Source organism: Rhipicephalus microplus, chromosome 4 (genome assembly GCF_043290135.1).
Source record: "Rhipicephalus microplus isolate Deutch F79 chromosome 4, USDA_Rmic, whole genome shotgun sequence".
Taxonomy (NCBI): Eukaryota; Metazoa; Arthropoda; class Arachnida; order Ixodida; family Ixodidae; genus Rhipicephalus; species Rhipicephalus microplus.
Genome location: NC_134703.1, coordinates 114,843,379 through 114,858,755, shown reverse-complemented (window position 1 = coordinate 114,858,755; position 15,377 = coordinate 114,843,379). Strand labels below are relative to the sequence as shown.

General features: G+C 47.2%; 1 protein-coding gene across 5 annotated transcripts in view; it reads right to left on the bottom strand.

Moving 5' to 3' along the window:
- Nucleotides 1-15,377, bottom strand: part of LOC119172305 (uncharacterized) — a 95,062-nt gene that overhangs the window by 27,737 nt on the left and 51,948 nt on the right. For all 5 annotated transcript variants that reach the window (XM_075893561.1, XM_075893560.1, XM_075893562.1 and 2 more), the window contains exons 2-4: nt 4,498-4,653; nt 1,783-1,865; nt 7-118 (exon numbers count right to left, since the gene is read on the bottom strand). In XM_075893561.1, coding sequence (XP_075749676.1) covers nt 7-118; nt 1,783-1,865; nt 4,498-4,653 — 351 coding nt within the window. The remainder of the gene's footprint in view (nt 1-6; nt 119-1,782; nt 1,866-4,497; nt 4,654-15,377) is intronic.

The window sequence follows — 15,377 nt, the reverse complement described above, 5'->3', positions numbered from 1 at the left end:
CCTCACCTCTGGGAAAGTCGCTGGGGCTGACCAGTTCCTTGAAAAATTCCTGGGCCGAGTGGCGCTGGTCATTCTTGGTCACTCCTGGCTTGAACCAGAATTTGAGCTCCCTGCTTTCCTGTAGTGAAAAGAAAAAGTGTGTCTATGTTTTCCATTTTTCTATAAAACTTTTGAAACCTGATTGAAATCAAAGAGAAAAAGTATCACAGATATTCCAGCTCAAAGCGTACTGTGTGCTTGATCTTAAGCTGTCTAAAAACAATTCTGGCTCTCTAATCAATAAAATATTTTACTATACAATACAGCAATGTTAATGCAAAAATTTCATGTCAACTGTTTTATAAGCTTTCTTTCTCTGCAGAAAAAAATTACCAAGGCTCATGTTCTGGATTGTTCTACACATTTATAAAGTTAACTTATGGCAATTCTTGGGCTACCATATCGCACCAATAAAGCGTAGAAAAAGGTTGGCTAGCTGCAAAAGTAAGCCAATCTTTTAATTAACTTCCGAGTTCAGAAATATTATTTGGATAATGGTTTGACTTGTCCCAAAATAATTGGCCAGAAACAAGAAGGAGACTTCGAAACACGCAAGGCGGTTTTTGCGATTCATAAACACTTCGTCGGGCTAAGATTAACCGTCAATGCAAAAGCACGTTGCTGGTGTGGTATAGAGGTTAATAATAAAGTTTTTAGTGTAGTAGTAAAGTACAGCAAAAAAAAGGGTGCACATTTCAAAATATCTATCAGTGCAAAGTGCTACAAACATAATCTGGTAATTTGGCTGACAGGGGCGAATGGCCTGTGATGCCCACCACTGCTGCAAGTTGCATGTGGAAAGTGTCCGTTGCCCTCAGGTTTCAGTGGCCTCCCAAGAGCGGCACTTTTCTTTAAATTCTATTGTTTTGGGTTGTGTATTTGCATAATTAGCGACAGAGAAGCTAGAGAAGGGCTGGTTCATCTGCTGCTATTTCAGTTTTTCTCTAAGCAAAATCATTGAGATTTCAATCGGCTTGCGGTGCTGCAGCGAACGGAGCCAGCATTCCAATCAACGTGCACAGAATGCACCATTGTGCTCAGGGATTCAATTGCCATCATGTGAAAGCTTTGCTGTCCGTAAATGAAGGCTTCCCGTTTTCTGGCTTGGAAAGTTGGCTATTGTGTTCCAGATGTCGATGCCAACAAAACTATAGGGATTTCTAGCTGAAATATCAAAGCAACGTATGCTGCATTGTGCAAAAGTACATGGTCGTGTGTCCTAAAGAGATGTTTTTGCATGCATGTCAAGCAGCCTACTTGACAATTGATAGACAGGGTAGCACATTTTGTAACGATAAAGGTCAGGAAAACGTAGGGCAGTGGCAGTATCCCCAGGGCCACTGCTACTAGTTTTCGTCTCAATAGAATTCATTACCTATTAGGTCAATACAGTATTCTCAAAGAATTTCACAGAAGAAAATGCACTGCCAACGAGGGTGGCCATATTGGAATATTGTGCAAAGTTCGTTTTAATTTAGCCACAGAATACACTTAATATTTAAACGAACTTCAACCAGACCAAGTTGTCCACAAGGTCCAGCAGGATCATGCTGAGTGGTCAAGCTGTCTTGGGATTGGCAGAAGTAGAGTTCAAGTCAAGCAAGATCTCTACATTCAGGGGTGCACACATATATTGCTAGCAGACACTTCTCTTTCTATTAGTGTAAGCTAAGTGTTGCCGTGCTCAATGTGGTAAAATAAATTTAAAATATGAAAGACTAAGGAAAAACCGACAGTACTTACTCGTGTATGGACTTCAGTTACCACATTGGTGAGGAAAACACGAAATTCCAGTGAGATCTCCGGTGAATCATCATCATCGTCATCTATAAACAAAAGAAAATCGAGCATCACGGCACTAAAACATTCGAGTTCAAAATAGTTTCTACAGTTGCATAACACCCTGACATTGCAGCAGGTTCTGGACATTGGCAATGCTAAATGTTTACTTTAAATAATACTAGAATGAATTAAAACACATAAAAACATATCCTAGCTATCCACGATGATATGTCTTTAGCTTTCCTAATCGACTCACTTGAGGCAGTTCAAAGCCGTATTATTAGGTTAATTCACTTTTCATATTCATATACCTGTACATCATCCCTCAAAAAAGAATCAGTTCTATTAAATCTTGGCATCTGCCAATGCATTCCCAGCCTCTGCCTTTTTCAAAAATTTTTTTCAGCGCTTGCTCCATCATCCCTAAATTATTCCACCAGCCCGTATATCTCACCACACTAGTATTAAAATGCTATGTATTAAAATGACCACTTTTTCTATGTCTTTCTTTATACAGACTGCAAAGGACTCGAATAACCTTCCTCATGAAGACGCTGTTTCCTGCCCATCAACATTTTTGAATAAACTGCCCCCTTATTTTTCACAATAAAAACTCGTGGCAATAAAAGAATTTTTATTTCTTAATCTACCTCTCGAGGGGTTAAGAAAAATAAAGTGATGTGATAATAATTAAAGCCAATTATTTCCAATGCCATTTCATAAAACAAATGTAAAACACAGCCTCAAGTAAGTTGTAGCCCGAACACGGCATAAGAACAAAAGAATGCACATATTAACACAAGCAGCAAGTATTCCAATGAGCGTAATTGTTAAATATGGGCATTCATGTTTGTCATTGTGCAGAGTCCGTGCACTGTGTTCGTACATGCACTGTATTCGTTTCAAAAATGAACAATCAACGTATGCCATCATCATCGCTGCCTTCAACAACTGTGCATGCTCAGCAACAACCTCCATCCAGGATTACACTTAGACGTGCAAGGCCCACATCAAGACGGCTGCGAACGCTGAAGCCTTGCCAAAATACTTACAATACACCTCGGTACTCGTACTGAAACGGGAGGCGGTGCTTGCAAGCGTAAACAATTAAATTACATGTTCCAGGCTCTATGACCGTGTCACCTTTTTACTTTTAATATGCTTCACCACACAGCGCTCTGTGTTGAGGCGAAGATAACTTAAAAAAAAAACATGACTGTGTGTGAGTGTTTATATAGCAACGTCCAAACAGGAATGTGTGTACCCCCTCTTGGAGTAAATACATCAAGGTTCAAACCATTTTCTGTAATGTTCACGCTTATTTAAAATGCTGAGTTACATGAATTCCTCCTAAGTCTTCCTTATCATTCATTTGTGCAGTTTATACAGAGCGCAGTTTGAGATCGCACAGCTATAAAGCGAAAATCCAGGGCCCTGACTTCCAATGCTCTGATCCCATTCCAGCGCTATACAGTTTATACAGAAAACTGGGAGATTTAAAGAAAAAAATGAGGCAGATCCCACGTGCCTTAGGAATCGACAATATGCGAGGAATGCACATGCAAGCTGACGGCCTTGTAATTTTTTTATTGGTCGAAACGTTACGAAGTTGTGCTAAATATATGTACAAATGCATGCACAGACATAAGTTAAACAGCCACATATATGTTTTGTACCGCCAGTCGATTACAGTTGCGTAATGATGCCAACAGCGACATGGACATTAGCAACACCAGAAGCAGTAAGCCGATATAAAGCATAATGATGCCAACAGCGACATGGACATTAGCAACACCAGAAGCAGTAAGCCCATATAAAGCACTACATGCTCGCGGATAAACTCAAGCGGATGACACCTGACTACAATCCTGACGTGACGGCTGTATCGTAGGAGAACATATGTAATATTTATGAAATAGGGAAGTCAGCACTGCGACCACATCAGGGTCCATTTAAAAGGTGGTTCCGAGACCTGGCGTGGCACTGCGGTAGAATACTTGATCGGCCAGCAGAGTGCTGGGTTCGATTCCTGATGGGACAATGACATTTATTCCTTGCATTCATCCGGTCAACGATGCTGATGTCCGCTTTAACAATCAAGCATTAAAATTATCCATGTGTGTTCTCGTCGTTCCTGGGTAGACATACAGTCAATCACCTGTGGCACATACCCGCATATCAGTGGCACATACCCCCGGGTATGTGCCACTGTTTATTGGAAAGTGTTTGGCGACACACGCGACAGGATTGTGACATTATTAATGGCATGACCAGCGATTGGTATTCCTCAAATCATTTTAACCTCCCATGCTAATTTTCATTTACCACACGCTGAACACCGAGATATAGGCACATTAGATTAGATTAGATAAATAGACGGACGGACGGACGGACGGACCGACTGACCGACCGACCGACCGACCGACCGACCGACCGACCGACCGACCGACCGACCGACAGACAGACAGACAGACAGACAGACAGACAGACAGACAGACAGACAGACAGGTAGGTAGGTAGGTAGGTAGGTAGGTAGGTAGGTAGGTAGGTAGGTAGGTAGGTAGGTAGGTAGGTAGGTAGGTAGGCTGGTAGGTAGGTAGGTAGGTAGGTACACGTTCCACGTGCTTACGGAAAGCAAAGAAATGCTTCGCATTTAAAATTGACAGATCAGCGTACCCCTGCTGGCCAGCCGGTTGATGACGATGCCCCGGTGGTCACCGCCAGCCTCGTGCATCACGTTACCCTTGTCGAGCGCTTGCCGGGCCACCCGCTCCATCTTGATGTTCGTCTGACCCTCCACCTTCTTGCGGGGTGTCATCACGATATGCTCCTCTGCGCAAAGCACGGGTAAGGAAGAAAACATGTACGTCTCACTCCACAACGCGAAGTGCCGAGCAGTTTCAACTAACAAACCAACTAATTATATATATATATATATATATATATATATATATATATATATATATATATATATATATATATATTGTAAGCACATTCCAAGCATTTGATCGTTCTCACTTGCACATACCCATCATCATCGTTCTCACTTGCACATACCCATCATCATCGTCCTCTCTCTTGGTGTGGTTCTGAGCCGAGCCAGACATCGCAGAATAAACGCTTCTGCTCGCCCTGCCTGCTCGCCGTACCTAGTCTGCCTGCGTCTTTCAGAGTGGTGGAAGTGCCGGGGTAAGATCCCGACGTCCTCCTACGTTCATTTCCCACCTGGAGCTCCGATCTGGTCGCCGATTGCACCCAGCCACCCACACAGGTATGCAGACATCGGACCTAACGCCTAGCCCTAACGCTACAGCCCCTACGCCGGCGGCTGCCCGCTCTTCATCTACTGTCACCAGCCCTCAGCGCGAACCGCCCGTGTTCGCGGGTCTTCGCGGTGACGACGTCGAGGAATGGCTTGACCTTTACAACCGTGTGGGTTCAGCCAATCGATGGACCGAAGCAGAGAAACTGAGCTACCTTCCTTTCTATTTGACCAGCGTAGCCAAAACCTGGTATTTTAATCACGAAACTGACTTCGTTGATTGGTCGACCTTTGCCAACAAACTGCGACAAATATTCGGATGCTCATCGGGTCGTTCCGAAGCCGCGAAACAGAAGCTGGCTGTGCGTCTACAACTGGCACATGAGTCGTACACTTCGTATATCGAGGATGTTTTGGCCCTCTGTCGCCGTGCGAATAAAGACATGACGGAAGATGAGCGCGTTCGCCACATCCTTAAAGGAATCGGCCCAATCGCATTCAACGCCTTGGCTGTTGGCAATCCCGCTACGGTTAACGACGTCATTTCGACATGCCAACGCCTTGACCAGTTGCAGTCCCTTCGGCTTCAACAAGACAGTGATCCACGCCTGATGCCTCCCTCTGAATTAAAAACCCTTATCCGCACAATTATCCGGGAAGAACTTCGAGACCTTGAACAGCAGCGGTCCACTGTCGCCTCCGCTCCGTCTCCACCATTCGACCTGCGGAATCTTGTTAAGCAGGAGTTAGCGGCAATGGCGACACCGACATCCCCGGTCGCTCCGCCAGCACGCCCGATGCCCACATACGCCGATGTGACGCCCAGGTCGACACCGGCAGCACCGGTTGTTCAAACGGTAATGCCCACATATGCGGAGATCGCTGCGATTCCGCCTGCTCCCGGGGCATCTAGCTCTACGGATACTGCTAGTAGCCATTTGGCTGCTATGCGAGGTGGAATGACTGCTGCACCCTTGTATCCTCAGTGGCGTCAATCCCGTCCTGTTTGCTTTTACTGCGGTATACGAGGCCACATTTCTCGTTACTGCCGTCGCCGCCAGCAAGAGGAACGACGAGGCTATGCTGAGTTCGAACGAGACCGGTTCCGAAGACCAGATCTTTATGCTCCAGACACCTACCCGTCCGCGCAGTACCGGTCTCCGTCTCCTCCAGTGTCCCCTCGTCAACATCAGGAATACCGCTCCTCCAGACGACGCTCTCCATCGCCCTATCGCCGCTCCGCATCGCCACTTCGTCCAATCATCTCCCGTCCTGTTGACCAATCTTCGGAAAACTAAGGATTGCAGTTTTTGGAGGGAAAACTGCGTCCCGTCGACCAACAAAAATACCTCCTGTTCGCCCAGCTAATATGTTGTCAGTGACTATTGAAGGTATTCCTGTGCAAGCTCTCGTTGACACCGGTGCAACCACTTCTGTTTTGCGTAGTGACTTGTGCTCGCGCCTCCGTAAAGTCAGAACGCCCTATGTGGGACCTGTGTTGCGTGGGGCAAATAACGTGCTGATTCAACCTGACGGACAGTGTACGGCTCGTGTTTCTATTGATGGTATACGTCACCACATCGAGATGATTGTGTTGCCCACGTGCATTCATGAACTTATCCTTGGTTGGGACTTTCTGCATTCTGCTTCCGCTGTTATATCCTTTAAAGAGAACGTCATTCACATAACGGATACAACGGATGCGCCCATTCCAGTTTCATCACCCTCGATCTCCAACTTGGTCATTGTTGAAGACTGCGTCCTGCACCCTGGTCACGAACACGTGATAGCTGTCGCATCTACCCAAGTAACCGACGGTGATGCACTTGTGGCTCCTTCGTTTCGCTGCACCTCCCGTGGAATTCTCGTCGCCTCTTGCCTCCTCCGGTTTTCCTCTGGCTGCGCTTTTCTGCCCGTTTCTAACACAACTGCAGAATCTGTGCTGCTGCCCAAGGGAATGACAGTGGCAAAGATTGACTTCTCTCCATTGACCTCCATCGCGACACTCTGCCCGTCTTCGTCACCAGTACCAGCTCCAGGTTCACGTTCTTTCCCTTTTCGACCTGTCATTGGTTCAGACCTCACACCAAAACAGTCTGAAGCACTATTGGCCCTTTTGGCTAAGCACAAAGCCTGCTTTGATAGCTGTACCACAACACTGAGTCAGACTTCCGCGGCTGTACATCGCATTGAAACCGACGGTTCTCGTGTGATACGCCGTCGCCCATATCGGGTTTCGCAATCAGAGAGAGAAATAATTGAAAAAGAAGTGAACGAGATGCTATCGCGAAATATAATACGACCTTCTTCGAGTTCCTGGGCATCTCCAGTCGTTTTAGTTAAAAAGAAGGATGGCTCTGTTCGTTTTTGCATTGACTACCGCGCGTTAAATAAGATCACACGCAAGGACGTATATCCTATGCCTAGAATTGATGACGCTTTAGACACACTGCAAGGGGCGAACTATTTTTCGAGCCTTGACTTACGATCAGGTTACTGGCAAATCCCCATGAACGAGGCTGACAAAGAAAAAACTGCATTTGCCACACCGGACGGCCTTTATGAATTTAATGTAATGCCATTCGGCTTGTGCAACGCTCCAGCCACGTTTGAGCGAATGATTGATACTGTTCTTCGTGGCCTAAAATGGAAGACCTGCCTCTGTTACTTAGATGATATCGTTGTTTTTTCAAGTACCTTTGCCCAACATCTTCAACGATTAGACGAGGTGCTACAATGTCTCTCCAAGGCTGGCCTTCAGATAAATACAAAGAAGTGTACATTTGCCAGCAAAAGCATCAAAGTCCTCGGTCACGTCGTTTCCAAAGACGGAATCCAACCAGATCCCGAGAAGATCGCAACTGTGCTACAGTTCCCTCGACCGTCCAACCAAAAGACGTTGCGCAGCTTTCTTGGTCTCGCGTCCTATTTTCGTCGCTTTATACGCAACTTTGCTACCTTAGCGGCTCCGCTAAATAAGTTATTGGCCACTGGTGCTCCTTTCTCATGGTCCAACGACTGCGAATCTGCATTTGAAATTTTGAAAGAACGCCTGACTTCCGGACCAGTGCTGCGCCACTTCGATGAGAGAGCGCCTACCATACTCCATACTGACGCAAGCGCACAAGGCATTGGAGCAGTCCTTCTGCAGCGTGATTCCACCTCTAAAGAGCAGGTTGTGGCCTACGCTAGCCGGACTCTGTCAACAGCTGAGCGGAATTACACCATCACGGAGCAGGAGTGCTTGGCTATCGTATGGTCGATACAGAAATTCCGCCCGTATCTCTACGGTCGGCACTTCACCATCATCACCGACCACCACGCACTCTGTTGGCTTTCATCAATGAAGAATATGTCAGGACGTCTTGCGCGCTGGATACTGCGCTTACAAGAGTACGACTTTACAGTTACGTACAAGTCTGGCAAATGTCATCATGATGCCGACGCGCTGTCCCGGTGCCCACTTTCGCTCTCTCGTGACAATACGTCCACCGCATCGCGTTCGAATGACTCTGACACCCAGCTTGCCTCACAACACGTATCGCTCGCATCGCTGGATCCAATGCAGCTATCTTCGAACTCCGATTTACGTTCACTTCAGCTGGCAGATTCCTACTGTCGGTCTTTCATTGATCGCCTTCGCGGTGTCACTAAACCACCCAACAGCCGCTTGCGACGCCAGCTTCGACAATTTCGCCTTCAGGACGGTGTGCTTAAGCGCTACATTTACCATCCCACCGGTAACAAGTGGGTACCAGTTCTTCCCCGCTGCCTTCGTCTTCGAGTTTTGGAAGCATTCCACGATGATATTGCTGCCGGTCATCTAGGCTTCCACAAGACCTACGATCGCATCAAGACGCGCTGCTTCTGGCCTGGCTTGTCCACAACGGTGGCCAAATACGTGGGCTCGTGCGCGTTGTGTCAGCACCGCAAGCGATCCACATCCCCGCCTGCTGGTTTCCTTCAGCCTCTTCCCTGTCCCACCACACCATTCGAATTTGTCGGAATAGACTTGTATGGTCCTTTGCCGTTGACACCTTCCGGTCACCGTTGGATCGTCACTGCAGTCGACCATCAAACAAGATACGCCGAGACTTCACCTCTTCATTCTGCTACCGCCACAGAAATCGCCAATTTTTTCTTGAACTCCATCGTCTTGCGCCACGGAGCCCCTCGCGTCCTTTTGAGTGACCGTGGCAAAGCCTTCCTTTCCAAGGTCCTGGATGAAGTCCTGCAGGCGTGCAATACAGTGCATAAAACCACTTCTACATACCATCCGCAAACGAATGGCCTTACCGAGCGCTTCCACCGAACACTCTCTGACATGATATCGATGTACTTGCATCCTGACCACAAAAATTGGGATAACATTTTACCGTTTGTCACCTTCGCATACAATACTGCGGTACAACGATCAACTGGCTACAGCCCGTTTTTTCTCGTGTACGGCCGATCTGCCTCCTCGGTCTTCGACACGGCATTTTTCTTTGCACCGGCTCCAAGCAGTACCTCGCTCCCAGAAGAGTTCGCAGCCCGAGTCACACAATGCCGTGAAATTGCTCGCAAAAACACGGAAGCAACCCAAAAGGAGAGAAAACATCGCTGTGATAAAAAACGACGCGACGTGGCCTTTAATGCTGGCGATAAGGTTTTACTATGGACCCCGGTTCGAGCGTCGGGCCTTTGCGAGAAATTTCTTCACCGGTATGTTGGCCCATACACCGTTGTACGACAGACATCTCCAGTTAACTACCTCGTCACCCCGCTTCAGTCTGTCACTGACCGCCGTCTGCGCAGCACGGAAATAGTTCACGTCTCACGCATGAAGCCTTTTGTTACTCGTTCGGCCGATCTCTGACTGGCGGCCAGGTTGGCCGCTTCGCAGAGGGGGGGGGAAATTGTAAGCACATTCCAAGCATTTGATCGTTCTCACTTGCACATACCCATCATCATCGTTCTCACTTGCACATACCCATCATCATCGTCCTCTCTCTTGGTGTGGTTCTGAGCCGAGCCAGACATCGCAGAATAAACGCTTCTGCTCGCCCTGCCTGCTCGCCGTACCTAGTCTGCCTGCGTCTTTCAATATATATATATATATATATATATATATATATATATTATACAAAGCCCGACTTGTTGACTTGTTGAAGTTCATAAACTACAGGTAAAATATATCTGCAGCTTAAAAAGCAGAAATGATGGTACAATACTTCCATCACTGCACCTGCGGCTGAACGCGCCCAGAATCAGCCCCGTTATTCGTGAACCAACCTAGACCTTATTTCGCGGTTTCCTTATCCGTTTTGTGTTTGTAGTGCGTTGCGTTTGATAAACAAAATAGGTCATTATTCACATATAAATCTTGCAGTTATTGTTTAGCATATTACCACATTCGCGCCCAGTGCACGGTGTGTCTAGGAATGGGCGAGGAGGGGGCTCAACTCACTGTCCACCTCCTGAAATTTTGGATGTGCATTGCCCGCACACATACAAACGCAGTTGAACTACAACGCTCCCCTCTCCAGAAAACAATTCTGGTTATTGGATACGACGCCCCGTATCGACTGATCGCTACATTCACAATGAGCACCGATCGATGTACCTGCTGTGTTTTCAGCAGCACACTAAATTAACCGTTTTAGTATATACGCTTTGAACTGTTGGTTTCTAGTGAAATCAAATGCTAATTTTTTGAAGGGGAAGCAAAAATTATCAGGTCGCACACATGTGATACAGTATGAGAACCATGATATGTGCGAGAGGTTGGCTACACTTTTTTTTTTTTTGCTCTCTACATGGCAGTCCCGAAATTAGCATTTCTGGAAAAACTGTCCGTGTGGTTTATAAAGTTGATTAGGACTTGGAAAGCAACTCTAACCAAATAACAGAATTTTGGCTGGAGTCTTTCTTGAGGTCCTGACACCCAGATTGTGCGTTAGCTTCTCAATGTGCTCTGCTATAATTGGCACTTTATAGGAACACAATAGCACAAGTTTCAGATCCCTTATATGATATATACTCGAAAAGAGTGTTCAAGTGGCACAAGCAGTAATTTATACATGGTTTAGCTGTAATCTTGCAAAAACTGCACGCTGCGCGAAATAGGAACGAGACTCGCGGAAGCGTGCCACCATAAACGACCACTTATCCATTAAAGGTACTCTCCTTTATAGGTTTTGATGGCAACAAACATCATAAAAGAAGTGCCAACTTCGATAGTCCTGAGTGCGGCTCAAACGACGACGGAAAAAAAAAATAAAAGTACGGGAAAATATCCATTCCGCGCCATTATCCTTCACGCTGCACGACACGCTAACGAGGCTCTCTCCTTAACGAGGCCGGGACAATTAGTTTCCGGACAAATGCAGCTGCACAAGAACGCTGGCTACCCAGTCGAGAGAACTCCTCAGAAACATTCCACATTAACGTGACACTGAATAGAAAAAGCTGTTTTTTCTCTTACCCTTTCACAATACCGAAAGCACCGCCCCTACCGCGAGATGACGCTTGGTGAGCGAGGAAATGTGCAAAAGAAAGTCACAGCTTTGCCGCAAATGCGAAGCCATGAATGCGATAGCAACAGATTGGAATGTCACGCGAAGAATGGCAAGCAGGTCGAAACGTGCCCCGCGTTGCTCACGCACAAATGACGCACGAAACGGGTCTCAGTTGTTACTTCGCTGTGTCTGAAAAGTTCGCAGTTTCGTTGACAAGTATTGTTCATTCACCAAATTTTGTTTTTTCTATTTAACTGCAAGTCCATCCTCCAAGCCCCCCCCCCCCCCCTTTTTTTTTCCGTGCGGCCCCCTCTGTGTCGTCTTCACGAAACTCGATCGGGCCTCCGCCTGAACGAGTACCCGACCCCAGGTTGATTGATTGATATGTGGGGTTTAACGTCCCAAAACCACCCTATGATTATGAGAGACGCCGTAGTGGTGGGCTCCGGAAATTTCGACCGCCTGGGGTTCTTTAACGTGCATCCAAATCTGAGCACACGGGCCTTCAACATTTCAGCTTCCATCGGAAATGCAGCCGCCGCAGCCGGGATTCGATCCCGCGACCTGCGGGTCAGCAGCACCCGACCTCAGGTAAAGAGCATCGGACGCGTAATTCGAAAGTTGTGGGTTCGGATCACACTGACGGAAAAGGTCGATTTTCGAACACTTCAGGTCGTAATTGCTACGCCGCCGTTACAAGCAACAATTAAAGTCCCCTGTGACCTGCTGGATTCATTTGGTTCTGCCGGACTTCTCGGCCAGAAAGAAGTATACAGGGGAAGCATAAACAATCTGTGTACACACAATCGCGGCGACGGCACGCAAGCTGCAGGATAGCCAGCAGCTTGCGCGTAATAGTGATATACGGGTCACACGTTGCGACTGAAACAAGTGACCCCCACATATGGCGTGCACACAGCGTGACACGACACGTGAGAGCCCTGCGCGGGTCACTGTTCGCGCATCACGGGACAACGAGGGACGTGCTCGATTTCTCCTGGAGAACGACACTGATCCCGCGGGACGAGAACGCAAACAGAGAAGACATCGGTCGCAGGCGCCCAATCCGTCAAGCGAAACAATGGCCGGAAGGGACGGGCCCAGGAGGGGGGGGGGGGGGGGGGATCTTCGGAGCGGGAACGGATGTAGCCGTCGACTTTTGATCGTCGTCGCATACCCCGCAGTGTAGGCGCGCAGTGAGGCAATACGCGACGTGTCACACGTACCGTATCCATCGCTGTATGGCCTCACGTCACTCCCTTCAGAGCGAAAACAAACCGGGGAGCTCTGACCCTATGGGGAAGATTTGGACAAGCGGAGTGGCGTCTCGCGAATCACGTCTCGCCATAACAAATATGTATATGTATAGGAGGTGTTCTCGAGCACGTACGAGGCTGCCGCGTTGTATACCTTCACGAGTACGCGAAGCGATGAACGCGAAGTCCGCGAAGCGATGTACGCGAAGCGATGTCCGATGAACGCGATGTACGCGAAGCGATGAACTGAGCCGGGGAACAGCGCGAAAAATGGGACCGCGAAAGAATGAGCACACGACACAAGCGCTGACGAACAACTGTGTCTAAATTTATAAAAAAAAATATATAGCTGAAAACGAAATAAAACCACCAAGTACCCATAAGGATGAAAAGCAAAAACGAATCTGCCACGAGTCGAAATGTCAGAGTTAATCACTCAAAAACACTATCTCTTTTTTTTTTCAAGATGGCGAGTGAGAGTTCACTGACGCACATGTTTCCTTTCGTCTTGATATGGAAAGCCTCGTTGATTTCGCACGATATCGTGCGATATCGTGAGAATATCTTGCAATCATTAAAGAGGACATCTCGACTCGTGGCAGATTCGTTTTTGATTTTAACCTTATGGGCACTTGGTTGTTTCATTTAGTTTTCAGCTATATATTTTTATGTGTAATAAATTTGTACGTGGAAAAGTTGTTCGTCAGCGCTTGTGTCATGCGCTCATTCTTTCTCGGTCCAGTTTTTTGCGCTGTTCCCCTTAGCATCATGTACCAACTGGCCCTTCAAGGTACCCTTCTGCGAAATCTGTGTGTATAGTAGTTACGGATTCTAATAAATGAAGCAAACGAGACGCATAGACATTTTAAAATCTGAACATATAAGAAAGGGCGTATACCTCATAATCCTACGGTGGTTCTGGGGCGTGAATTCTAAAGTCCCTAGATTTTCCCCTGTTTTCTTAAGTGCCGACAACCACTCAAGCGCCATCGACGAATCTCATCGTCAGACGCTCGTTTTCGGCAGCCATGCTCTTCCTAACATTTTGCCAGCAGCTTGTGAAGCGAGTCCCCTGCTCACTAACGACGGGCCCTGACCAGAAGAGAAAGGCGCGTCGCGTCCTTTGAAAGATGCGTGGCTAATGTACTTAGACGTATACGTGCATAAGTAAAGCTTCCAAGTTAGGAATAAAATAGCGGCGTCTGCCGTCGTTTTGTAAATTTACGAAATTAAAATGTTATTTCTCGCTGCTATTCTTGAGCCACACAAAGCGCCCATCATGCGCCGCATAGTATCATGGAATAAAACCGGAACCAGAAAAAAAAAAAACTGAGTATAGCTTGCCCAGTTAGGCTCGAAATACACGGCTGTATTATACGACAAGGCGCGCTAAGTGTGCTCCACATACGCGCAAAGGTAATCGTCTGTGAACGAGTCACGCCTGCATTGCCACACGCGCCATGCCCATTTCCTGTTCCGCTATACCGACACTTCCAGGTACAACGCGAAGCGGGCGGAAAGGGAAATGTATACATAAGCGCCGGGATTTCTTTCCTCGTGCTATATAGTGAAAATAATTGTGTACGACTTTCCTTCCGAGCATTCCACAATATAGCATTGATTGATTGATTGATTGATTGATTGATTGATTGGTTGATTCAGGGGCTCAGCCAGATTTGGGAGGGGGGGGAATTTCACGTTGCGTATACCGATGTGATTACGAGGAACGCCGTGGTGAAGGGTTCCGAAAATGACGACCACCTTAAGGTGGCGGTTCTACTGTCGCCATATTGCGAGTAGTTCTGGAAAAAATACCAGACGGCGCCACCAAGTCAGGACTGGAAAGCCAACATTTCGGAGGTGAACTGCCACACGTGTGCCGGCGCGCCACACTGCATGACGAGGGGGTGCAAATCGCGCTGACACGGTTCGAAGAAATGAGGCACTGAGCAGGGGCTTTTTTTTCTCCCCTTCACCGACACCTCCATCTCTCTCCATGCTCACTAGCCCCTGACCCCTGCGGTCGCTGCTTTTCAAGAGATCCCTCATGTAGGCTGCCTAGCCTGCTTGGCCAGCTGCTCTACGTTCCATACAGTGCCGGAATGCGGGGTTGAGTGAAAAACTCTATCGCGGAGGTCACAACAATGTATACAATGGAGATCAAAACTTGGACTATGAGTATTCATGCGAGGTTCAACGGAACAGTTCGTTCTACAAATAATTGGGGTTGCTGGAGCGTGATGCGGTTCGGTGGGACAGGAGAAGGCAAATTATATTTGACTATGTATACTTCCTTCCCAGTATGACCTAAGCTTCCAAATTTTCAAAAAAAAAACAAAAAAACGGGTAGTTAGGCAAATCGCGTGCTAAGAAGTGCGGCCGCTGTGACTCACGGTGCCCAACACGTGCCGACTGCATAATCATTAGTTTTCCCCACTATACGTAGCGTAATTTATTTCATTAGAATTGAAACTTCAGCAGGCTAGTATGAATTCATGTTTTGGTTGATGCAGCGTTTATTTATCACGTTGCCGTACG